This window comes from Mauremys mutica, chromosome 17, assembly GCF_020497125.1.
Source record: "Mauremys mutica isolate MM-2020 ecotype Southern chromosome 17, ASM2049712v1, whole genome shotgun sequence".
Classification (NCBI taxonomy): domain Eukaryota; kingdom Metazoa; phylum Chordata; order Testudines; family Geoemydidae; genus Mauremys; species Mauremys mutica.
In genome coordinates, this window is record NC_059088.1 from 10,006,178 (window position 1) to 10,032,109 (window position 25,932).

General features: G+C 57.8%; 1 protein-coding gene across 2 annotated transcripts; it reads left to right on the forward strand.

The window, feature by feature from the left end:
* The first annotated feature begins 987 nt into the window (after window positions 1-987).
* LOC123352059 (guanylate-binding protein 1-like) lies at window positions 988-22,023 on the forward strand. 2 transcript variants are annotated; one of them, XM_044991770.1, is made up of 12 exons: window positions 988-1,572; window positions 3,386-3,465; window positions 4,120-4,332; window positions 5,847-5,974; window positions 6,185-6,294; window positions 11,758-11,963; window positions 12,419-12,652; window positions 14,224-14,504; window positions 15,907-16,119; window positions 18,457-18,559; window positions 19,522-19,655; window positions 20,934-22,023. In XM_044991770.1, exons 2-12 carry the CDS (start codon window positions 3,435-3,437, stop codon window positions 21,243-21,245), a joined length of 1,965 nt encoding a protein of 654 aa, XP_044847705.1. In that variant the 5' UTR covers window positions 988-1,572; window positions 3,386-3,434; the 3' UTR covers window positions 21,246-22,023. The 2 variants fall into 2 exon arrangements, with proteins under 2 accessions (XP_044847705.1, XP_044847706.1); XM_044991771.1 differs by lacking the exon at window positions 988-1,572 and adding an exon at window positions 1,807-1,837.
* Window positions 22,024-25,932: the final 3,909 nt, after the last annotated feature.

Consider the following 25,932-nt stretch of genomic DNA (forward strand, 5'->3'; position numbering starts at 1 on the left):
TCCCCATCCCCCGCCCCAAGATTTGAAAGTATCTTGTCCCCTTCTTGGTCCTTTGGGTCAGGTGTCCGCCAGGTGACCTGAGCTTCTTAACCCTTTACAGGTAAAAGGATTTTGGTGCCTCTGGCCAGGAGGGATTTTATAGACTTGCACACAGGAGGGCTGGTCCCTTCCCTTCATAGTTATGACCCTTCCAAATCCTTGGAAGGACTCAGGCCCCTTGTTACAATGCTCTCAGTAGTATAAGTCCATAGTCCAGAGGTTTGAGCAGTAGAGAAGCAGGAGCAGGAAAGAGGTAAAATGGTGATGTCCCCAGGGCCTTTTATATCTTCTCCCACGGGGAGGGGCTCTCTTTGTTCTTGCTGTAGAAAAGTTCAGTCACAAGAGTTTGGAGCCACATGGGCAAGTCCCGTGTCCATACAGAGTTTTTGCCTAGTCACAGCAGAAACCCTCACCCACATTCCAGCTTGAAAGTCCACTCAGTGCAGAAGGGTGTCTCCCACGCTCCATTGTTAGTCAAGTACCCTTTGATGTGCCACTTCATCTGGATAGTCCCATCTCAATAAACTGGCCAAACTCTTCACTGGTGTAGCTCAGAATTAAATGCATTGAAATACGAGTACACAGCCAATGCTCATAACGTCAAATTAAAAAATGACACATGTATACAAACAGCGTGCTCATAACCAGCAAATCATAACCTTTTCACAGATACCTTCCTTGAGCAGTTTCTAACACCAGTTCTTCCAGCTTGACTCTGGTGGAAATGCCTTCAAAATGCTGGACTGCCTCTAGTCTTTCTTTTGTGCTCTTATATCCAGAGTGTTGTTTTCAGAAAGGATCCCGTTACCTGCGCGTAACCGCCTTGAAGTCAATTTGAGTGACCCAGCCAGCTGCTTGTGCTGTTAATTTCCGTGTACTGTTCACTGTTGCTTTAAGAGATACAAATCTTGATAGCACAGTGAAGCTAATCTCAAGAATAGATGCGGAGACTTCCTGCCAGAAGCTGCTAAACAAGTGCAGTGGAGACTGCAGGCAAATATTAAACTGTGGAAATCTCTGTCAGCGTTCAGGCCGCCAGGGATTCTCTCTCAGGGAAAGCCTCGACTAGTGACCATGATGAACATTTTCAGAGGTGACTTGGGGGCGCTGGGTGCACAGTAACGAGCCCTCAACGTCCAGGAATGGAAGAGCAGTGATGACAAAAACACAGAGCAGTTGTGGGTGGAACTGGAAGGATACAGTTTCCAAGAGAATAGCATTGAGTGGGGCTTTAAAGAGCCAGCCCCGTTGGTTCTTTCCCTACGCGCCATGCCTCTGAGCACCGCTGATGTGGAAGGACTGGAGAGTCCTCTCAGATGAACCATGTGAAGTCCAAGCGGCGGAACAGGGCAGGACACTGGATGCTGAGCAGCACGCTGCATGTGCGCTGTGGGTTACAGAGAGTGTGGATTTGCTGTAAATATTGTCCCCCACAGCGGGATACACTTGAGCAGTTGAGGAGGGGAAGGTATCACATTGAGGCAGGAGCACCCAGGGAGGATGGAGAGAGCGAGACTGAGCTTTTTGACTAATGTAAGTAGCCACAACTGTTTTATGGTAATATTGGGAACGTGTAAGTTCATGTTGCCTGCAGCAAAAATAGACGTATTAAAAACCATAGTGGTATTTGTAGAAAGTCCTGCCCTGGTCTCTCTGTGCAAGGTGTGGGCGTTGCTTGGGTGTGTTCTAAGGAGGGCTGAGCTTGTTTAGAAAGTCGGTGCTTTATTGTCCTGTGAGACGCAGCAAGACTCAGTCAGGAGCCAGCCACTGGCAGGGCAGGACCGGCTGTGGGGAGCTGGTGAGTCCCAGGCCTGCAGGCAGGGCCCCCCTGAGAACCGGCTTCTGGACGCCCGGCAGCAACACCCCTCAGCTTGGGCCTCTCCCTCTGCCAGGCGACTCCCAGTCCGGAGAGCTTTGGGGGGAACACCCCCCAACCCCAGCCCAGCAGCGTTAGGCCCCAGCTCCGGAGGGAAAATGGGGCACCATGTGGTAGGCTCTGCTCTGGCTGCCACTCAGGCCGGCCACCTGCTGGGCATGTGTCTGGGCCAAGGCCAGGGAATCTTTGTAGATGAGGGGGGGGGGGGCTGGCCCCCAAACCTCCACCCCGGTTCTGGCGCCGGTGGCCCCGACCCTGTTAGTCAAACTTGTGTGTCCTTCCCGAGGTCAACCCTGCTGCTTCCCAGGGCGCCCACCAGCCCGGCTCGGCCAGGGGAAGCGGGGGAGAAGCAGCCGGCCCAGCAGGGAGAGCCTGAGCCCTACGGACGGCTAGCGGGGAGGAGAGCAGAGGGGGAGGCTGGGGAGGCTCCTCCGGTAGCCCCACAGACAGTGGCCGATTAACACAGGCCTGGCCAATTTCAGGGGCCCCGGCGGCGGCTCTGGTTCCTGCTGGGGCAGGCATCCGGTAGGCGCGGTACCCGTCGCCGTCGCCATCTTGGCGCCCTGACATTTCCTGTAGCAGCGGCTGAAACTGGAACCGCAGGGCAGGGCGGGGCCAGGCCGGATGGGCGCAGACAAGAGACATTTACGTATATTACGTGTAGCACGATTCTTCCGTCTCCCAGCAAAGTCTGGCTGTAGTTAGTTGCCTAAGGTGCTCTCGGTTCCATGGATGATGGGGAAAAGGATACAAGTCACTCGATGAAAATGCTAATCACACGTGGTCTCTTTCCCAGGAACGAGAAACGTGACGGGCCTGCAGGGAGTCTTTGTCTTGTGCATTTTGATCCATTTGTGTTTTAATGGGGTGGAGGGGCCCAAATGTTCTTTGTGCCCAGGGCCCCAGTAAATCTTAATCCACCCCTGCCCAGACTGTTGCTGCTGTGAGACTCCGGCCCTGCTCCAGGCACCCAGGACTCCAGGGATCACAGCAGGGCCGGGCCGGGCCAGGCTGCACAGCCCGACCCACTTCCCTTGCCCCCGTTCCCCCTGCGGCTGGAAGCAGCTCCCTTCCTGCCAACGTGCACACAGCACCAGGAGGCTGCTGCTGGCCACAAACCCTGGCAGACGTCAGGGGGGGCAGGAGTGTTTCTTTAGTTTAAAAGTGTTGGGGGCAGGGCCACTAGGGGCCGCCTCCCCAGTTCCGGCACCCCTGGTCTGAGCACTAGGGCGGGAGGCTGGCATCTGGAGTTTAGGATGTGCCTCTAAACTCTGCACCCAGAGCCCTGCACCCCGTGGTGGGGAGGAGAAGTCCTGGCACCAGCAGCAGCCGACTCCTGCCTGCGCGCTAAGGTGACCGGCTGCGCTGATTTTATGGGGACGGTCCTGATATTTGGGGCTTTGTCTTATATAGGCACCTATTCCCCCCACCCCATCCCGATTTCTCACACTTGCTGTCTGGTCACCCTAGTGCCAACAGCGATCGTCAGCCCTCTGTAGCGAGTGGGGAGTCCAGAGCCATGTCTGACCGGGAGGATCCCTCGTGGAGACGTAAGTCACCATCTTTTAGTTCCGTGCTTCTCAAAGGGTGGGGTGACCCCCTCCAGGGGGTGCGGAGGAACATTAGGGAAGATGCAGCTGGATGGGGTCAGCCCTCACGGGGTAGGGAGCACCTCTCCGCTCCCACACCAGTTCCGCCTCCAACCCCGTTCAGCTCCCAGGCCCAGCTCTGCCCTCACTTCCTCTCTGTAGCTTTGCACCCTGTGGCAGGACTGACCATCTTGTCCCAGGTGTGAGTCCTTTGGGCTGCCCCGACCCCAGCCAGCCAAGCTGCTAACCGCTGCACAGCTGGTATCATGGTCACCGGTCATCACGGGCCCCTACAATGTACGCATGCCAACGGGACACTAATTTTCCATCTGCTAGGTCATGTGACTGGGAAAATTCATGGTGATGTTCGACCAAACCCTGCAGCGGGTCTGCCCGTGTTGCTCTTTGGGGGACGGGGTGGGTGGGTCTACCTGGCAGGGAAAGAAGTGTGAATATTTATGGCTTGTGAGGTACTTGTGCCCCTCACCATGGCATCTGGCACTGAAATCGAAGGGGGGGGGCAGTGGCCGGGGCGGAGGTGTGCGTGAAATGATGGCAGAGGTTTGCACCAGGGCTTGATGTGACCCGGTGGTGTGTTCAATGTCCCTTTCCTAGGTCTTCCAGCCAAGCACACGCTGGCCCCTCAGATCTCCATGGAGGCCCCCATCTGTCTGATCGAGACCAGCCCCGAGGGGACACTGGCGGTGCGGCCGGAGGCGCTGCGGGTGCTGGAGGGCATCACCCAGCCCGTGGTGGTGGTGGCCATCGCCGGGCAGTACCGCACGGGCAAGTCCTACCTCATGAACCGCCTGGCCGGGAAGAACAAAGGTGAGGGGGAGACGGGAGCCCGTTGCCGACTTGCCTGGAAGGCTTAGTGCTGAAATGCAGGATACGGCCCCAAGGGCCGGGTACGAAAGCAGGAGGGCTCCTGCATGTCTCTTTGCCTTGCATTTGTGGAGATTAATGGAAGGAGGAGGCATGCATCAGGGCCCCAAAGGTGCCCTGGGTGATCGCTACTTCCCACCACCCAACACAGATGTAATGAGGTTAAGTGGTGTCCGCATAAAGAAATTAAAACTACTGATTATTCCTCAAGAAAGGGTTTTAATGACTTACGGCTAGAACTGCAACGCAGACAGAACAGGAAAAGAAAAGCTAAGACCAGCATTGACTAAGGAAGACAAGCACAAGTAATATTATGCATCAGGTACTTACTACTATTTTTAATACTGCAGCATTGATATAACCTGAGATTTAATTGTTCCGACACCATCGTTTTTAATACTGTAGTGTCAGTACAACTTGAGATCAAATCAGCTCGAGCACAACCAGAGTTCACCACTCCGAAACCTTACCCTGTATTTTCCCAAAGATACGTTACCTTCAGCCGACCACTTTTTGCACTGGCCGGGCGCAGATAGTCGGTGAAGCGCAAGTCCCTTTGGTTCAGGGGGTGTATGTGAGCCTGACAAAGAGGGATCTCTTTTAGGTCAACACAAACACAAATCCACTTTTTATCTTATCTGCCCGCCGTGTTTTGAAGCAGGTCAACCAATCAGGTTGTAGCCAATTGTTTTCTTGTAGCCAATTGTTTTAAATATGGTTAATGTGGGTTAGACACAGGGCCGGCTCCAGGCACCAGCCTACCAAGCACGTGCTTGGGGCGGCACCTTGGGATGGGGCGGCACTCGGGGTTTGGTTTTGTTGTTTTTGGTTTGGACAGGCTGCGCTCGGGGGGTGGGAACTTGGGAGGCGCGACGCGGCGCTGGGGGGCGGGGACTTGGGCGGCGCGACGCTCGGGGGGGGCGGGGACTTGGGCGGCGCGACGCTCGGGGGGGCGGGGACTTGGAAGGCTTGACAATACTCTTGTTCAAATTATTCCCAGCATGAAGATTTACAAAGAACTGGAGTGGGGTTTAGTGGGGGTGGGAGCCAGGACTCCTGGGTTCTCTCCCCAGCCCCTCAGCCTGGGAAGGGAGTGTAAGCGAGTGGTGAGAGCAGGGAACTGCAGGCTGGGCCCGTAACCTGGGCTCTGGTGCTGACTCGCCGTATGGGCCCGAGGTAGTTTTGGTGGCGCTTTCCCGTGCTGTAAGTTGGGGGGTGGGATTTAATTACCTCTCAGAGCTGCCCCCCGTTAGCTCTGCCCTGGTCAGGATCACCCCCGGCACCAGCTTTCCAGCCCCTTTGCATCTGGCTTGGGTGCAGACTTGGGGAGGCTGCTGATCTGCTCCCCCAACCTCGACTGCCCCCTCTTGTCCCCCCCAAACCCCCCAGCCAGACTCCTGGCCTTCCTGCCCTCTCCATTCCTCGACCTGCCACTAACACCCCCCTTCTGCCCGCAGGCTTCACCCTGGGCTCCACCATCCAGGCTCACACCAAGGGCATCTGGATGTGGTGCCTGCCCCACCCCCGCCGGGACGGCCACACCCTGGTGCTGCTGGACACCGAGGGGCTGAGCGACGTGGAGAAGGTGAGTGACGTGTGTGTGTGCGTGTGTGTGTGTGAGTGTGAGCCCCTTGCTGGAGCGGCTGAGCCCTGCTCCATGTACAGAGTGACCGACAACCAAGGTCACAGGAGGCTGACGGGTTCTGCCCCGAGCTCTTCGCTCGGGTCCCTTCCCTGGTGTCTGGGTGGGGCGCTGGGACGGGCAGGGCTGGACTCAGCTGCGTCTGCATTTCAGGGCAATGGGAAGAAGGACACGTGGATCTTCGCCCTGGCCGTTCTCCTGAGCAGCACCCTGGTCTATAACAGCCTGGGCACCATTGACGGCCACGCCCTGGAGAAGCTGCAGTATCCTTCCCGGGCAGCAGAAGTAAAACCCGAGCTCCCCCGTACCACAGCCAGGGGATTACGTTTCCCTCTGAGTGCGGCCCGGAGGGGGCTGCTGCTGGATCCCCACGCCCGTTTCCGGGGCGCTCAGCCTCCAGGGGTGCTGGAGGCCTGGAGAGCTGAGCCCAGGGCGGGTGTGGGGGGAGTTTGGCCCTTGGGACACTGAGGAACGCAGAGACAGATGAACTAAGAAGGTCTGAAATTGAAGCTTCTCCCAGGAGGATGAAGCTGCGGGTCACGAAGGTCACTTTCCCGCTGGCTGAGAGCAGCCGCCCGCGGCCTATTGCGCTTCAACGTCACCCCTTTCGTTCATGTGTCTGAACCTGGCTCCGGGTCCCCCAGGAAGCCCGGCCCTGGCATTGCTCAGCCTGGGTAGCTCAGGGGAAAGGATGCTGGCTAGAGAGGTTTGCCTGTGGCCTGGAGGTGGGTGAGAGGCACTGCTTCAGTTCTACACGGCGGGGAAACCCGCTGGGCTGGGCTGGGCGGGGTGTGCGTGGGGGGAGTGAGAGGAGCCCGGACTCACTAGCCAGGCTGCTAAGTCCAGACCCCACTTGCCCAGCGGTGGCTCTGCAGGTGGAGCAGAACCCGCCAGAGCTGAGCTTTCGGTGCCGGTTGGCGCTGGACAAACAAACCCCAGGCAAGAATGATCTTACCCCCCTCTCCCTCCGTGTCTTGTCTCTTGGTAAGGGAGGTGGCTGGGAATCAGGACTCCTGGGTTCCATCCCCAGCTCTGAGAGGGGAGTGGGGTATGAAGTGTTAGTGCGGGGGGCAGGAGGGGAGATGGCTGGTGTTATATCCTTGGGGCAGCCGGTGTAGGAAGCAATCACTTGAGGCCAGAGAGCAGGCAGCTAACCAAAACCTCCATTTTATTTACAGATATACAGAGAGCTCACTCAGCTGGTTGAAACCGGCTGAGCTAACCCATAATAATCTAACTCAGTTGCCATAGCAACAAAAACCATGACAACCAAATACACAACATATTCCTCCCCCCCTAATAAGAACATCCCCTAAATAAAACACACACTAGACTAGAGAAGGAGGGTAGACTGCCTCCATTCCCGGCTAAACCCTGGGGATTATTTTGCCCCATAACCGTGGGTTCGCCCTAGCTAAAGATCCAGCCAATGAGGAGGCCTTCTGTCTCTAGGTGGATTACGGCGAACTTCTGGTGTTATTGCACCCGAAAGTACTAGGGGCTCAGGGTCCGCAGCACGAACAGGTGAGGAGGTGGTATCAGCTAGTGCTGGGCAAAGGGGTATCTCAGCCACCGGCAGTAATGGAGGAGAACAGTCAGAAACAGGTGACTCGTGATTCGGTCCCTCACCAGAAGAGGTGAAGTCAGACCCCTCAACTGCAGATGGGTCCTGAGGACTCGCATGACCTGGCAACAGCTGATCTACATGTCGCCGCCAGGTAAGATTCTCTGCAGTCCGGACTGTGTAGGAAACAGGTCCTGTTTGAGTGATGACTGTGGCCGGAACCCATTTAGCTCTGGAAGTATAATTCCGAGCCAAAACTGGCTGTCCCGGGCTAAAGGTTCGGTCTTTTGCTCTGGGTGCCCGTCTGATGACTTGATATTGCTGCTGATGTTGCACAATTTGTCGGGGTTCAGAAGGTTTCAGCAGATCAAAGCAAGTGCGCAGCTGTCGTCCCATCATTAGAAAGGCCGGAGATGCGTGGGTCGTAGCATGAGGTGTGTTTCTGTAGGAAAGTAAAAAGGTATCCAGACGCTTTTGAATGGAGTGTTGTCCCCTTGCTGATTTCAAAGCGTTTTTCATTGTCTGCACAAATCTTTCAGCTAATCCGTTGGTGGACGGATGATATGGTGCTGACGTGATGTGGTGTATCCCATTTGCCTTCATAAAATTTTGAAACTCCTGAGAAACGAACTGCGGTCCGTTGTCACTCACAAGTTGTTCTGGCAGACCAAAACGACTAAAGAGTCCTCGTAGTTTTTGGATAGTACTCTCTGCAGAAGTGGACTGCATTATAGAGACTTCTGGCCATTTAGAATGGGCATCTATTGCCACCAAGAACATGCTTCCTTCAAGGGGGCCAGCAAAGTCAACGTGAATACGTTGCCACAGGTTTTCAGGCCAGTCCCATGGGTGTAGGGGTGCCCACTGGGGTGCATTCCTCACACCCTGACATGACATACAAGCTTTTGCCTTCTCTTCAATAGCACTGTCCAGTCCAGGCCACCAAAAATAGCTTCGTGCAATTTCCTTCATGCGCACTATTCCACAGTGACCGGAATGTAGCTGTTCTAACATCTGTGATCTCAGTGGTGGTGGAATAATGACACGTCTCCCCCACAACAAACAACCAGATTGGACCGATAACTCCGTCTGCTTGGACATGTAGGGAACAAGGTCGGATGAGACCGGAGAGGTTTGTCGAGATTTTCCATGCATCACCAGGTCCATAACGTGGGACAATACTGGGTCAACGCGAGTTGCCTTCTTTATCTGAGTAGCAGTGATGGGTGTGTTCTCTACCTGTTCAAAGTAGAAGATTTCCTTTTGGGCACTATCTTGGTGTTTGACCGGCAAAGGCAACCTTGAGAGGCCATCTGCATTGCCGTGCAGAGTGGATTTCCGATATTTGATTTCATATGTGTGTGCTGAAAGTAACAATGCCCAACGTTGCATACGACTAGCAGCTAATGGGGGAATGCCTGTGTAGGGTCCAAAAATTGATGTCAGAGGTCGATGGTCTGTGAGAAGAGTAAATTTTTGCCCAAACAGGTACTGATGAAACTTCCGAATTCCAAAAACAATTCCTAATGCCTCACGTTCGATTTGGGCGTAGTTAGTTTCTGCTTTGCTTAGAGTGCGTGAAGCAAAAGCAATAGGTCTCTCTTCTCCTGAAGGCATAATATGTGACACGACTGCTCCCACTCCATAAGGGGAGGCATCGCAGGCCAATTACAGTGGTAAGGATGGATCAAAGTGCGTTAGAACTTCAGAATTTAGCAATGCATCCTTAGCTTTGTTAAACGCAACATCACAGGCTTCAGTCCACTTCCAGGCCTTGTTCTGCCCAAGGAGCTCATGAAGTGGTTTTAGCAGTGTGGCTAACTGTGAGATGAACTTTCCATAATAGTTCAGGAGTCCTAGAAATGAGCGCAGCTGGCTTACATTTCGAGGTGGGGGAGCCTCCACAATAGCTTTAACTTTTGCAGGGGCCTTATGAAGACCTGCAGAATCAATGATGTGTCCCAAATATTCAACAGAGGGCTTGAAGAATTCACACTTGTCTTTGCGAACTCGTAGGCCATACTCTTCCAGTCTTTGTAGGGTAGCCTCTAAATTCTTTAAGTGATCCTCTTCATTTCTTCCAGTGACCAGGATATCATCCAGACAGCACTGAACTCCTGACAAGCCACACAAGATCTGGTCCATAGCCCTCTGGAACAGGGCGGGAGCAGATGTTATTCCGAAGGGTAGGCGACAGTATCGATAAAGCCCCTTATGAGTCACAATAGTCAACAACTCTTGGGACTTTTCATCGACGTGCATCTGTAAATATGCTTGACTCAGATCAATCTTACTGAACTTTTGTCCCCCAGCCAGGCCTGCGAAGAGGTCATCGATGCGGGGAAGCGGGTATTGCTCTGCACACAACACTGGGTTGACAGTGACTTTAAAATCACCGCAAATCCGGAGAGAGCCATCTTTCTTCACTATTGGAACGATAGGAGTGGCCCATGAGCTATGGGTAACTGGTATTAGGACTCCATTGGTGACCAGGCGCTCCAGGTCTGCTTCAACTTTTGGCCTGATGGCGTATGGCACAGTTCGGGCTTTCAGATATTTTGGTGGACTGCCAGGTTTAATGTTCAATGTCACAGTGATTCCCTTCATACTTCCCAAATCATCTCCAAAAACAGCAGCATGTTTCCTTAGAATAGGGGTTAGACTGGTTTCTTCTTTAGTCATCCGGTGCACTTCTGCCCAGTTCAGTTGAATCTTCCCAAGCCAAGACCTACCCATTAAGGCTGGGTAGTCACCTCTCACCACAAACAGTGGCAATTTAGCCGCCTGTCCATTGAGCTCCACCTTAACATCAATAGTGCCCAACATGGGCACAGCTTCACCTGTATACGTCTTCAGAACAGTTTTTGTTGCCTTAAGCGGAAAATGCTGTAGCTTTTCCTTATACACAGTCTCAGGAACCAGCGAGACAGCTGCACCGGTGTCTAGTTCCATGCGTATAGGTTTGCCCTCCAATAAAGGGGTTACCCAGTATTCATGTGAGCCCGCTGCCAAAGACAAAACATGCAGTGGCACTTCCTCTTGTGAGGAGGTGTCACCTTGATCATCCTGGGTCTGCTCTAGGGTATGCAGGGTTCCTCTTTTTGTCGGCCAGACCACAGGCCTCTTTTTCTTTTGTTTACAGGCACACTCAATGTGTCCCTTTTTGCCACAGTGTCGACACACCAGGTCCTTACACCAGCATTCTGATGCCTGGTGACCCGGCTTACCACAGCGGTAACATTCTTGACTCTGCACCGTTTTGTGGGTCAGTTCTTGTGACACTTTTTGCACCCTAGGGGATGCAACGATGTATTGTGCCTCCCTTGTAGCCAGTTCCATGGAGACAGCAATATCAACAGCCTTCTGTAATGTAAGCTGAGCCTCTGTCAGTAGGCGCTTCCATATAGCTTCACTGCAGAGGCCACACACTAACCTGTCACGCAGGGCATCATTTAACATCTCTTTAAATTCACAGTGTTCTGCTAGCTTTTTTAAAATGGCTACAAATTGTACAACTGTTTCATCTTCCTTTTGGTCTCTTTTGTGGAACCTATATCTTTCAGCAATTACCAGTGGTTTTGGGGAGAAATGAGACCCCAGGATTTCCACAATGTCACTGTAAGATTTAGTCTCAGGCTTAACAGGGTGCAGTAAGCTGTGTAGCAGAGAGTAGGTTTTAGCCCCTACAACAGTTAAGAATATTGGCACCTTCTTCGCTTCTGTTACTGGAGGAGCACCAGAATCCCACCCTCATCGCCAGTGTTAAGTCCTTGGGGCAGCCGGTGTAGGAAGCAATCACTTGAGGCCAGAGAGCAGGCAGCTAACCAAAACCTCCATTTTATTTACAGATATACAGTGAGCTCACTCAGCCAGTTGAAACCGGCTGAGCTAACCCATAATAATCTAACTCAGTTACCATAGCAACAAAAACCATGACAACCAAATACACAACAGCTGGGAGCTCAGGCAAGTCACTGCCTCTCTGTGCCTCAGTTTCCCCATGTATAAAATGGATCAACAGTAGCCTACTTGTGTGTGTGTGTGTCTGGGGGGATGGGGGGCTCTTCAGATGAGCAAGGCTTGGTGCTAGAAAGAGCTGATTCCAAACTAACCTCCCATCCTGTGGTGTGCCAGCCTCGCTGGTTCCTTAGCCAGCCCCCAGCTACGTGACGGAGCTGACGAAGCACATCAAGGTGAAAGCGGCAGATGCTGAGGACGGCTGGGTGGAGGGGGAGGATGCGGCTGAGTTTGTGCAGTTCTTCCCGGACTTTGTCTGGGCCGTGCGGGACTTCACCCTGCAGCTGGAGATGGACGGGCACCCCGTCACCGAGGATGAGTACCTGGACTGGGCCCTGAGGCCGGAGTCAGGTAGGGCCGTCACTAGGGGGCGCTGTGCTGCAGGGTGGGGGTTGCTCTCCCCTGGCTGTCAGGGCTGGCACCGATGCCCCAGCGTGACAAATGAATTCTCAGCGCCTCATGGTTGTTAAAACCCCAGGTTCATGGGGGACGTTTCCCTAGGTTTCTGCCCCAGTACCCAGATCTGGTGACTGCTCCCCTCCTTGATAGATCCACGGGCCATGTTCAGCTGGCTCCAATTCTCTTCTTCCCTTCTCCTCCGGTCGGGTGGTGCTGCCGTCTCACCCCAGAGGTGGCTGCATTGGGGGCTGGGCGAAGCAGGTTCCATGTCTGGGAAGTGCTGCAAAGGAACTCCAAGGAGTGTGCTAGGGAAGCCCAAAGTCTCATTCGTTCCATGGGTTCCCGGCCCAACCGCAGATCCCCGGCCCCAGCTGGAACCTCGACTCACCCGTCTCTTCTTTCTCCAGACAGCAACGAGAAAACCACTGAGGCCAAGAAATGCATCCGGAATTTCTTCCCCTCCCGCAAATGCTTCACCTTTGACCGTCCAGCCAGCAGAAAAAACCTGTCCCGGCTGGAGGAGCTCCAGGAGGATCAGCTGGACCCCGAATTCCAGGCCACCGCGCGCAGGTTCTGCGATCACGTCTGGGACAAAGCCCGGCCCATGATGACCCTGGGGGGCCACCAGGTCACTGGGACGGGTGAGTCTCCAGAACTCAGTCACGGCTTCTGCGAATGCTAGGCCAGCAGGGGATGTACACGGGGAATCCTCCTCGAGTGGGCGTGTTCCCGGGGGGTCCCACAGGGTTTGGGTTCTGCTATTTAACTGCTTTGTCAGTGACCGGGAAGAGAACGTGGGATCATCACTGATGACGTTGGCAGGTGACACCAAGCTTGGGGGAGCGGTAAAGCAACATGCCCCCGAGCAATCCAGGTTACTTGGTTAGCTGGGCACAAGACGGCTGAATGTCAATGTGTGTATCCAGGGACAAGGATCTCGGCCGGACGTACAGGCTGGGGGTTCTGTCCTGGGGAGCAGGAGTGAGAGAAGATTTGCGGGGGGGGTGGAGAATCACCTGACCGCGAGCTCTGTGTGATCCCTGGAGGCATCAGCAGAGGAAGCGTGAGTCGCAGCAGGGAGGCGATTTGACCTGGTTTGGCCTGGGGCGACCACAGCTGGGATCCTGTGTCCTGTTCTGGAGCCGCCATTCAAGAAGGAGGTTGGTCAGTTGGGGAGGGGTTAAGAGAAGAGCCATGAGGACGATTACAGAAAGTTATGTCGTGTCCCCCCCCACCCCCCGGCAGCTGCAGTTGGGAGACCCAGAGCCCAGAGCAGAGCTGGAGTCGGGGCCAAGGGAGGGGCCACAGTTAGGGCAAGAGGCCGAGGCCAGGGCCAGCGCTGTGACTGGAGCGGGGGCTGGGTGGCGCTCCCTCCCCACCCCCATGGAGCATGGCCCCCTGCACCCCCAGATCGTTCCTCCAACCCCCCAGGTTGGGGAGCACTGGACGAAAGGGTTAGAAAACCTGCCGTGGAGTGAGAGACAGGAAGCTGGACAGATTCAGACTGGAAATCAGATGAAAAATTTTAACTAGGAGAGTCATTAACCATTGGGACCAACTTCCCGAGGGCCGTGGTGGATTCTCCGTCACTGACCCTTTTTAATTCCAGACGGGATGTTTTCCTCCCAGCTCTGGTGTAGGGCTGATCTGGGGGCAGGTCTCTGGCCTGTGCTGTTCAGAGGGTCAGATGAGATGGTCACATGCATTTATTCTACCGCTCCAGGGGGCAGAGGAAGCGTCTCCACTCGCTGTGGTTGTGCCGGTGTAGTGCTGGACGTGCCCTTAGATTGACTCTCCTTGAGTCTCTCGCTCTAAGGCAGGTTTTTTAGCCCTTTAATCCCTTTTGTGGCTCTTCTCTGAGCCCTGCCCAATGGATCAACGTCCCTCTGGAGTTGTGGGCCCCAGAACTGCAGACAGGATCCCAGCGGCGTCGCACCAGGGCCAAACCCAGAGGGAGAATCTCCTCCCTGCTCCGACTTGAGATTCCCCGGTTGACGCACCCAGGACGGCAGGAGACCTTTCGGCCGCAGTGTTGCGCTGCGAGGTCACATTCAGCGGATTCTCCTCCACAATCCCCAAAGCTCTTCCGGAGACGCCGCGTCCCAGGAGCGAGTCCCCCATCCCGCAAGTCCGGCCCACATCCTTTGTGCCTGTATCACCTCCCCAGCGGGTTATGTGGGCTCCCTCCAAAACCTGCCGCTTCCCTCTGCAGCGCTGGGGAACCTGGCCCAGAGCTACGTGGCCAGCATCAACAGCGGGGCGGTGCCCTGCATCGAGAACGCGGTGCAGGCCCTGGCGCAGATCGAGAACGCGGCTGCGGTGGAGGAGGCCCTGGCCCGCTACATGGAGCTGATGGGGCAGCGCGCCAAGCTGCCCACGGAGACCCTCCAGGAGCTGCTGGACCTGCACGCCCAGTGCGAGGGGGAGGCGCTGGCGGTGTTCACGGGACGCGCCTTCAAGGACAACGAGGACACGTTCCAGAATCAGCTCATGGTACGGTCCTGCAGTGGGAGACTGCGGGACCAGCAATGACCGCATGTTAATTCCCAAACACCATCAGTGTCTCAAGTGTCGCCTCTGGCCCTGTCTGTACCCTGCAGCTTCACAATAGGTGCACCCCAGTCCCCTTTACCTAAGCCCCCTTCAAGCCATCCCCCGGGACACCCCGACAGGGGCTACTCCCAGAAATCCCAGAACCCTGGCCCCAAAGAAACCACGTGCCTCAGTTTACCAATTGGTAAGACTCAGTTTTTTGGTCATCGTCTTCTCAAAACAGCAGAAGTTTTCACAGGGACACTCCCCCCCTTTCAGCCAGCGCTAGTTGTGAGCGGGGGCCTGAGAGGAAGCCGAGAGACCTGATTCCTCCAGCACGGTGCCTGCTGGAGGGGCAGGCGTGGGGATTGTGGGGCGCAGGAATTCCTGGCTACTGTTTGCTTCTGGTGCATTCAGAGGAACAGGCGGCCTGTGCGGGTCCGTTTCTTTGCGCATAAAGCAGGGGACTCTGAGAGCAGCCCTGGCTCCTAGCATCAGTGTCTCCTCCCCATGGGAACAGCCCAGCCAGGCCCACGGACAGCAACAAACCACCTGGGCCAAACGCCTCCAGAGAACAGTCCAGGCACTGGATCGCCCGGCTTGGAGCCCTCCCAGCACGTCAGCAGCCTTCAGGTCACGTCCCCACCAAGTGGGGACTGGGATCTTTTGGGGTGGTGGCAGAAGCACCTCCCGTTGGTGCCTCTGACTTGCAGGGTTCCTCTTTCACCTGTACAGGGGTTGGGGGGAGACTCCTTTAACGGGGGAGGGGAGGTCGCCCAGCCCTGCTTAGCTTGAGATGCAAAATGAGGTTGATGCAGTGTTATAAAGTGGGGTAGTGCCCCAGTCAGGGCCCAGGGCCCGGCCCCATTGTGCCAGGCACTGTACATTCAGATTGCTATTTATTAGGTGTATTACGGAAGTGACCAGGCACCCCAGAGGACCCCATTGTGCCAGGCACTGTACATTCAGATTGCTATTTATTAGGTGTATTATGGTAGCACCTGGCATCCCAGTGCTGGCTCCGGCCCCCAGTGCGCCAGGTGCTGCAATGACCCAGAATAAAGAGCCTGCCCCAGCCCCCAATGACCTTCCAGTCTCCCAGTGCAAAAGGACCCAGCCCTGGTGCATCTCACCCCAGGGCAGGATTGTTACCCCTTTTGTACAGATGGGAAAACTGAGGCACACGGAGGGGAAGGCACCTGCCCATGTTCACCCAGCAGCATGGCCGGGGACAGAACCCAGCATCCTGACCCCCTTACAACCCATCCACCCCCCTGTCCTTTCTGTGCCCACGCCACCCCCCCGGCTAGAGCAGCCCAGCACTCCGCCTCCGTTTCTGACGTGCCCGTGTCTGTGCTGGCAGGGGGATCTGGCAGCCAGGAGGGAGGAGTTCTGCCGTCAGAACGAGGAGGCGTCTGTGGCTCGCTGCCAGGCCCTGCTAGCAGAGGCCTTGAGGGAGCTGGATGGCAAGATCAGCGATGGCTGCTACTTGGTGCCTGGGGGCCACCAGCTCTTCCTGGCCGACCAGAAGGAAATGGAGGAGAAATACCAGCAGGAACCTGGGAAAGGGATAAAGGTAGGACGGGGCTGGATCTCTCTGATGCTCCCCCTGCTCTGCATATCTAATGCCCATCACCGCAGCCTCCCCGTGCCAGCGGTAGCAGCTCATCTGGGGTGATGGATACGGGCTGGGGTCCTGTTACACTCAGGCATCACTCACCTCCCCAGATGGGCCCGTTTGTTCCAGTTTCTTTCAGGTATCCTTGGGAGTGGACAGGCTCTCTCTTGAGCCGGCTGAAGATGAAATGGAGGGGTTTTCAGGGGCTTAAATAGACTCTCTCTTGTGGGTGGTTCCCCCTCCCTCCCCCTGTGTAGAATCCCAGCTACAAGATGGAGTTTTGAAGTCACCTGGGCAAGTCACATGACTCAGAATTTATGGGTAGCAGCCATGGTTTACATGCTACCTTGAATGTCCTCAAGTAGACTTCTTATGTGGATTGGAGCCTTCTAAGAGCCATCGTCCGTTAAGTGTTTCTTGACTGGGCACTTAACTTGCAAATTCCTTTCTAAAGAAGCCGACCAAATACTTTACCAAGGCTACTTAAAATCAAACCAGTACACGACCAATATCCATAACTTCCAACACACAAATGACACATGCATACAAATAGGAGGAATAGATTCAGTAGATCATAACCTTTGCAGAGATATGTTACATGGCCTAGGTAGCATAAAACATCCCAGTTATGTCATATTTACATTCAGAAGCATATTTCCATAAAGCTTTATGGAGTGTAATGTCACAGTCCTGTTACACTCAGGCATTGTTCACCTCCCCCGCCCCGCCCCCGATGAGCCTGTTCCCAGCAGCAGCCCCATGACACTGAATTCTGTGTGTCCCCCCACAGCAGAAAACACCTGGACAATGTGTCCCCTCAGCCCCAGTTCACGGGGACCCAGGGGGGAGCTGGAGCCGGTTCGCACCGGTTTGCAGGAACCGGTTGTTAAATTTAGAAACCCTTTTAGAACCGGCTGTTCCAGGATAACCGATTCTAAAAGGGCCGCCCCGCACCCGGCCCCAGCTCACCCCTGCTTCCTGGGCTCCTCCGCTGAAGGCTCTGCCCCTCGCTTCTCCTCCCCCTTCCTGTTAGCGCGGGAAGCCTGGGACTGGGGAGGACTCAGAAGCAAGAAGCAGCTTGGCAAGGGAAGCTGGGGCGGGGAAGCCAGGAGGGGACCAGGGAGGGGTGGTGCGGCCTAGCTCAGTCCTGCTCCTGCCGAGCGCCCCGGCTCCGGCCGAGTGGCTCCGGCCCCGAGCGGCCCGACCCCGGCCAGGGCCTAGCTCCGGCTCTGGCCGCGAGCGCCTCTGGCCCCGGCCCTGAGTGGCTCCGGCCGCAAGCGCCCTGGGCCTGGTTGAGCAGCGCCGGCCCCGGCCCAGAGGATCTGGCCTAGGCTCTGGCTGAGCAACTCCGGTCTCGGGCCGGGGCCAGAGCCACTCAGCCCAGAGCCAGGGCGAGGCCCGGGGCGCTAGGCTGGAGCAGGACTGGGCTGGGCCGCACCGCACCTCCCAGGAGCCCTCCTTGTTCCCCCACCCCATCTTACCTTGCCAAGCCTGGCTCCGGGTCAGCCCCAGCCTGGTCCAGCGCCCCCGGCCCGGCCTCCAGCGTGGTAAGGGAGCAGGGAGGGGGTGTTGGAAGAGGGCAGGGGAGTTTGGGAGTGGGGGTGGGTGGATAGGGGCAGTGTGAGGGCAGGGAACAGGGGGATTGAACGAGGGCAGGGTCCCCGGGGGGCAGTCAGGAAGGATCAGAGGTTGGATGGGGCTGTGGGGGCCAGTCAGGGGCAGGGGTTCTACTTCCAGGGGCACTTGGGAACAGAGAGAAGGGCTGGTTGGATAGGGCAGGGGTCCCGGGGGGGCATCAGGAATGAGAGGAGGGGTTGGATGGGGTAGGGATCGGGGGGGGGGCTTCAAAGAATGGGGGGGGGGGTTGGATGGGGCAGGAGTCCCCGGGGGAGGCACGACCCCCCCGTGGGGTGAGGAGGAGGGAACCAGTTGTTAATTTTTTGGCAGCTCATCACTGCGGGGACCCCCTATGGGTGGGGACAGGGGCTGGTACCCATGGCCTGTCCAGCCCGCAGCCTCTGCCCCAGGGCAGCCCAAGAAGGGAGAGGTCCCTGTCCCTGCTGGGAATGAGGCTGGCACCAGGCAAACTTGATTTGCACATGGGGCCACTGAACCGCTTCCTGGAGGAGCCAGATGCCCCCGCCCCGAGCCAGCAAGTCTCCCCACCGTGGGGCTGGATTAGAGCGGGTGCCCCTTAGAGGGGAGAGGCCCCATGTCCCATTCCCCACCGCACTGAGCCAGCCCACCCCTGCCCTGGATAAACCCCCTGACGGCTGCTCTCCCTCCGTTCCCCAGGCAGACGAGGTTCTTGGGGAGTTCTTCACGTCCAAGGAGGCCATGGTGGGATTGATCCTGCAAACAGACAAGGCCCTGACGGAGAAGGAGCAGGAAATGGCAGGTAGGAACTGGGGGCTCTGATGACAATGGCCAGACCAGAGCAGGCTGGGGCCCCATGGCACACAGCCCCCACGCGTTCCCCCCCAGCACACAATACCCTGCCCCCCACCCCGTGTTCCCCATGGCACACGCCCCCCCGGCATTCCCCCTGCCCCCACACATTCCTGACAGCACACAGCCCCAGGTCCGCCCACATTCCCCATGGCACATAAACCTCCGTCCCCCCGGCTCAGAGCCCACAGCCCCCTGCATTCTCCATGGCACACAGCCCCTGACTTTCCATGTTCCCCACGGCACACAGCCCCCCAGACCTCCACATTCCCCACATCTCACAGGTCCTTGGCCCCCTCCTCTGCCCCTTTCCGTGGGTGGGTGGCAGAGGCTGAGTGCCACAACGCTGTTGAAAGCTGGCCAGCGTTCCCGAGGGGGGGGTGTTCCCCTACAGCTTCTTCTCCCCGAGTGGGGCAGGGGTCTCTCCTGGCTCTAGGGCTGGAGGTCACAGCTGGCTCTAGGGACCCCGTGCCAGGCTGGTTCTCTGCCCCCCTCATTGCTGGTCTCCCTGATCCCCGCCGATCCCTGCCACAGTCTCTCCAGGCCAGGTCACGTGGCTCTCAGCTCCACATGTAACCGGCCCCAAACCGAGGGACCAAGCAGCCCCGCGGCCTCGGGGTCGAGAGAGATGAACGTCCCCATTGGCTTTTGCCGGAGTTTCGGCTCAATTCTGCCCCTGCCCCGGCCCCCAGGCAGGCTGGGAAATGGCATTGGGAGGCGCTGGAGCCGTTGTCTCCGCAGCCTCGAGGGTCAGACCCCGGGAGCTCGCCAGCTCCAAAGTGGGTCACACCCACATACGAGTCCCATGGCAGAGTCGTGGGGGCCAGGTGCTTTGATCCCCTTTTGCGACCCCTGTCAGGAGGTCCCCTTGTGTCCCAGGCTGTCTCCAGCCTCTTCCCCTCTCCCCGGCAGAGCAAGCCCAGGCCCTGGCAGCAGAGATGCAGCAGAAGCTGGAGACCGAGAAGCAGAGCACCGAGGAGAGGCTGGAGGAGCTGAAAGCGCTGATGGAGAAGAAGCAGCAAAGGGAGATTAATGAGAAACTGAAGGTAACAGGGCTGGGTTGGGGGGTTCACCCCAGAGGTTGGAACGGCGCCGTCTGTTCAGAAGGACGGTGCAGGGTTTGGTTGCCAGACGGGAGTTTGAAGACGGTTCTGTTCCCTGCTCTGCCACCGTCTTCCTGGTGCAGGCCCCTGAGCTCCCCGGCCGCACTCCCGAGGGGTGTTGTGCTCTGCTGGGGAGGAGCTCCCATGTCACCGAACCAGGGGCCCCCCAAGTACCATCACTGGCTGTAGCGAGGGCTGAGCCCCGGCCCCTGGAGGTCACGATTGAAGTGAGCTGAGGCTTCTGCTGTCTCCGAACTCGGTGCCCAATGCCCGGCTCTCGTCCTTGGGAGTGACGCTGCACCAGCGGACGAGTGGCCCCCTCCCCGAGGCGTCCTGCTCCCATCCCACCACCGCTGGTGGCTCTGCCGTGGAAACCCCGGCATCACGCCAGCGCCTCCTGGAGCAGTTTGGTCAATCACCCTCCTGCTTAAAAACTCCTGCCTTGTCGAACGTCTCTGACTTAAACTTCCCTGGGCTGAGCCTTGTTCAGCCTTCCCCTGCTCGACCGAAGGGCCCTTTACACACAGCCTTTGGCTAGTCCCCCCGGGACGGTGTTCAGCCACTGGAATCGAGTCCCCTCCTAACCGTCTTTCGGAGACACTGGGCAGCGTCTGCTCTTTGCTCTGCCCCCGCCCAGCATTTCCTCCACTTGAGCTTGAGCTGCGAAACCGACCGAGGTCTCTCCGGCCTGGGCCGCACCGAACAGCCACAACGGCACTCGGGGAGGGGTGAGAACTTCCCACCGCTCGGTGCTGCAGCTAAACCGACCCAGCCCCGGCGTGGCCATGGCCAGGCGGATGGAAACATGCTCCCGTCACCCGCTCCCGCCGCTCGGGGAGCTGGGTTAGCGCCAGGGAGGGGAAACCCTTCCTCCAGCCCCGGCGCTGTGCTGCCGGAGCGCCCCGAGCGGAGCCTGGCCTGGTCTCAGAGTCAGACCTTCTCCGGAGCCCTTGGGGCTCTGCGCCGCACCGTCCCCAGTTTCTCCACCCTCCCTTGTAAAGCGCCTGCCCCGGGACTGGCCATGGGCTGCCAGCATCGGGCAGAGTGGTGCCGCCCGCAGAGGGACAGGCCTGCTTGTCATTCAATGCCCCTCGACCGGCCCCATGTCCCGGGCTGATCCCCAGGGGAGCTCAGTGCTTGCATGAGAATGGGGCACCCCAAGCCCCCTCCCCGCCCCCAGGTAATGCTGATCGTGACCCATCCCTGTGCCCTCCTCTGCAGGATGCGCTGGGGAGGGAGAAGTGGAAGAAGTTGTTCAACCAGGAGATGCAAGATCTCAAAGCCCACAAGGAGACCAACAAACAAGGATGGCTGGAGAAAGTCATAACAGTCTCCAGGGTCACTAGTAACATCTCCTCCATCGTTGTGAGAGAGGCAGAGTTGTGGAAGCTCTGCAGCACCGAGAAATGTTTACCCTTGCCTTTACAAGGGGCAGTGGGAGCAGAAAGGCTGGAAAAAGTCATAAGGGTCTCAACACTCACTAGTAACATCGCCTCTGTCATCGAGATAGCGGCACTGTTGTGGAAGCAGTAGAGCAGCAAGGAAGTTTCATTATTTTCTTTATGGAGCAGCTTGGGTGCAGGGTTCTCAAGTTATCAAACAGGAGGGAAAACCCCAGTGAGGACACGGCCACAGGCAGGTGACCCTGCAGGGCAGAGAGTGGGCAAATGCTTCAGCAGTGTTACGGAGCACGCTCAGTAGAAGCCAAGCAGCGAATCTTGGGGGGTCGGTTTTACGTGAGTTTGCAGGTCTCAGCTTCCCGGCAGGGCTCAGTGGTGCAGTGACCCCCGCTGGGGTGACCCCTCCGGCTGCTTCGGCCGCAGTGGCTGGGGTGTGATGTTAGGATGCCCGGGGCCGCCCCCCAGGGCTCTCGGGGGCACTCACTGGGGTCCGTCCCGGTGGCACGTGGGAGGACAGGTCTGGCCTTCCCAGAAGTGGGATTCGCCCGGTGGCTCAGCATTAAAATCAGCCAGGCCACAGGTCGGCATCAGCCCAGCTCGTGCAGACAGAGGCAGCCCTGGGCAGCCATGGAGGAGTGGGGAGGACGAGGGGAGCTCGAGAGGAGCTGGCCTGTGTCCGCGATCCCCCAGCCGGGCCGGCCAGCTGGAGTTAAACGCCCGCCCGCGCCCGTGGGAGTGTTTGCCTGGGGGGACAGTGCGGGGAACTGCACCTTTGAGCAGCTTTGGAGACCCTGCCGGGAAGACGAGGCCGTGCAGGCAGCAGCTTAATGGCATCAGCTGAAGTTAAAGCTGGGGTGCAAGGGAACTTCAGGGGCTTGGGTGGGATCTCGACTCTTTGACACTGCAATTAAAGCTCACGCGCTCGCTTTGCAATCTGGTTTTCACTTCGGCGCTCCCAGGGCACTGAACCGGCTCTGTTACGGGTGCAGGGCGGGTGGGTTGTTCCGGGACAAACCCGCAGGGTTAGACACTGTTCTCGCCTGTTTTCCTGAGCCACAAAATTTCACATCCTCCCTGCAGGCTGCTAAAGCGGTGAGCTGGATATTAAAACACTGGAATGGGTTACAGCAGGAGCAGCTGGGAGCCAGGACTCCTGGGTTCTATCTCCAGTTCCGCTCTGTGACTTAGAGCAAGTAATTCCGTCCTGCTCCGTGTTCGTTTCCACATCGGCTGGCTGTGCAGTGCCGACCACGGGGACCCACAGAGGGGTCGGGCTCTGGGCATTTCTGAGCCAGCATCTGCCTCCCACCCGCCATGAAAATGTCCCTGAAAAGAAAAATCTTACATAGGAAATGAAATACTGTAGGGGAGACTGGAGCCAGGGCAGCTGCACTTCCAGACGTGGCCACAAGGCGGAGCCATTTGCAGACCTTAGAATAACGTCTTGACACCAGTCGCCCGCTCTGGGGCCGGATCGGGGCCTGCGCCCCCTAGCGGGGAAAGGCCCCTGCCCCGTTCACTGATGCAAATTAAGCCACTATATTTAAAACCAACCTTAATTCCTGGATGTGGTTACGTCCCTTTAGACTCGGTTCCATTTGACCTTCCCCTTCCCTCGTTCACACCCCCCGACATTCGGGTCTTTCGGGGGCTCTTAACATGCGAGTTTAAAGAGACAAAGGGGAATTCAGAATCCATATCCTATGCCCCACACTGCCTTCCCCGGAGGAAGATTCCCCTTTCAATTTTTCGTGTGGCGTAAACCAGAAGGAGGCCTCTGTTTAACCCTGGCTGTGGCTGGAAAGCCACAAGAACGAGCCGGGGCTGGAGCTCTTTGGTTCAGGGAAGTGATGAATCCAGCAGCCCGAGGCAGAACAGGAGCTGGCAGCCGGAAGCCAAAATTAGACGAATTCAGGCTGGAACCAGGGCCGGCTCCAGACCCCAGCACACCAAGCGGGAGGGCGGCAGGAGGGTCTGGCGGACCTCCCACAGGCATGACTGTGGAAGGTCCGCTGGGACCGTGGCTCCGGAGGAGCATCCGCAGGCGTGCCTGCAGGAGGTCCACCGGAGCCGCGGGACCGGCGACCGCTAGAACGCCCCCCGCGGCGTGCCACCCTGCTTGGGGCGGTGCAAATCCTAGAGCCGCCCCTGCCTGGAAGGAAGGTGCAGCTTGTTAACGGGGGCAGCGGGGGACGGTGGCAAATCGACCCTTGGCACAAGTTACCCAGGACACGGAGGAGCCTTTACATGAAGGCTGGGGGTGCCCGAGCCATCGACGCCACCTCAGGGACCAGCTACGGGCTGGATGCTGCAATCGCGGGCTGAGGAGATGGGTCCTGTGTTGCCCTGAAGGTCGAACATCTGGCTGCGAGAGAGTGTGTGTGTGTGTGTGGGCTGCCCCCTGCTGGAGGAGATGAGCCCTGCTCTGTGTGTGTGTGTGTGTGTGTGGGCTGCCCCCTGCTGGAGGAGATGAGCCCTGCTCTGTGTGTGTGTGTGTGTGTGTGGGCTGCCCCCTGCTGGAGGAGATGAGCCCTGCTCTGTGTGTGTGTGGGGGGGGGCTGCCCCCTGCTGGAGGAGATGAGCCCTGCTGTGTGTGTGTGTGTGTGTGTGTGTGTGTGTGTGTGTGTGTGTGTGTGTGTGTGTGTGTGTGTGTGTGTGTGTGTGTGTGTGTGTGTGTGTGTGTGTGTGTGTGTGTGGGCTGCCCCCTGCTGGAGGAGATGAGCTCTCTCTGTGTCTTTCTCCCTGGTTTGTTTCCCACATTCTCTGTTGGGAGGTGAAATCTCCGAGCTCCCTCACTGTGTCTGTAACTAAATGGGCCCGAACCGTCCCTGGGGTCTTCCAGTTCCCGTCCCGGCCAAGGAGAAATGAATCATTCTGTGCATTGCAGGGGTGTCAGCAGGTCGCAGCTGAGCTTGGGGTCCCGTCGCGCTGGGCACTGCCCTGCCACAGCCAGAGACAGGCCCTGCCCCGAGCGCTCACAATCTAACATGCACCCGACAAAGTGGGGATTCACCCACGAAAGCTCATGCTCCAAAACGTCTGTTAGTCTATAAGGTGCCCCAGGACTCTTTGCTGCTTTTACACAATCTAACAGGATCATTGTCCCTATTTTACAAAGAGGGAAACTGAGGCAGAGTGAGTGGCCCCGACTTGCCAGTGGGAGGCTGTGCTGGGGAAGGGAGCCAGGCGTCCACAGTTCCTGACCCCCTGTGTGAGCTTCCTCATCCATCCGGGGGTGGGGGTTTCAAGAACCCAAGGGATGAAGCCGGGGGGGCGGGGGTCACTGTCTGAGAAGTCCCCAAATAAGCAGATTCCAGAAAACCCCGTGTCACGACTCTGTTTCCCACGGGCTTCTGGGAATGGGGCGGGGGCAGCTGTGGGGGGGCAGCTATGGTGGTGCCCCTCAATCCTGACCCACAGCCTCCTGCCAGCCCAGCCCTGGGCTCCCCCCACTCCCAGCTCTGCCGGTGCCCCTCACTCCCGACCCGCAGCCTGCTGGACACCGGGACAGGCCGTTCTGGCCAGACCCCAGGGGCTAGGGAAGCCGACTGGAAATCCTTCCGCGGTTGGAAATGTGACGCTCCGAACAGGCGTGTGACTCCCAGGGGACGCAGAGTCCAGGGGAGCTGGGCAGCGGGTTGGCAGGAACATAGTGAGGGTCTGAAAGGGGCCGGACGCGTGTCGGGAACAGCCGGGGTTGGTGGCGAAGCGAAGAGAAACTCAACCCGCCGGCCTTGCGCCGTGTGGGAGCCACGCGACAACGTTGTGTCTGGACCTTTCCAGGCGCCCGGGGGCAGAACCCCGCTGGTCTGGGTGCAAATCGCGACACCGAGAAGGGGGGAAATGGGAACCACGTGGCCTCTGGGCGTCTCATCGGCGCAGCCACCCGGGTCTGTGATTGTCTCCAGAACAAAGAACCGGCACGAGGCAGCCACGAGTCCCCCCGGCCCCCTGCTAATGCGGGCCGGAGCCCCCCGCCCACGGAACCTCCTGCCCCAGCCCATAGCTGACGGGGGAGCTAGCCGGGGTCGCCAGGCTGGGTTTAAAGACCCTACGTGACGGCGGGTCCAATGCCCCCTTTGGAAGCCGTTTCTGATGGTGTTTGTCCCGCACTCTGGAGTGGCTCAGCCCCGTGAGTGCCACCCTCAGGGCAGCCCCCCAAGCCGGTGCTGGGGGCTAGAATTCGATTTCACCGACCCAGTAACAAACGTGAACGCCTGGATCACTAGACCACGGAGTCCCAGCCGGCCCCCGAGACCCTCCCGTCTGTCTGGCCACCCACACAAATGCAGCTTTGCGATCACTGGTCACTTTCACCCAAAATACCCCCACAGTCCCGAGAGCCCCGTCACTCGCCCCAGATCCGCTGGGACTCTGGGTCCGACGACACGGCCGGAGGCTAATTCTATAGCAAACCGCCTATGGCAGGGCGATGACTCACCGGCGCGGCGCCTCCTGCTGGTCGTCGAGGGAATTAGCTCTTTTCCGGCTCCGCAGCGCCCTCTGCTGGCTGATGTCTCGCCTGCCGCCAGCCCCAGACCCAGGTGCCCTCTGCCCAGGGGTTCTGCCCACCCTCTGTCTGGGTCTCCCCTCCCAGGGGAACCCCAACCGCCTATCCCCACCTTGCCTCAGTGGCTACTGCCAGTCACCATCTCGCCCCCGCTCCCCGGGGCCGGCTGTAAACCACATCGGCAGGGGGGTTGGACCAGCTGCCTCTGCCCATCTCTGGGCGGCCCCAGGACCCTTTGTGGGCCCTTAACTCGGCCTGCAGCCCGGGGCTTTGCTAGGCGGGAGCTCCCCAGCTCCCTCTGCCCTTCCCC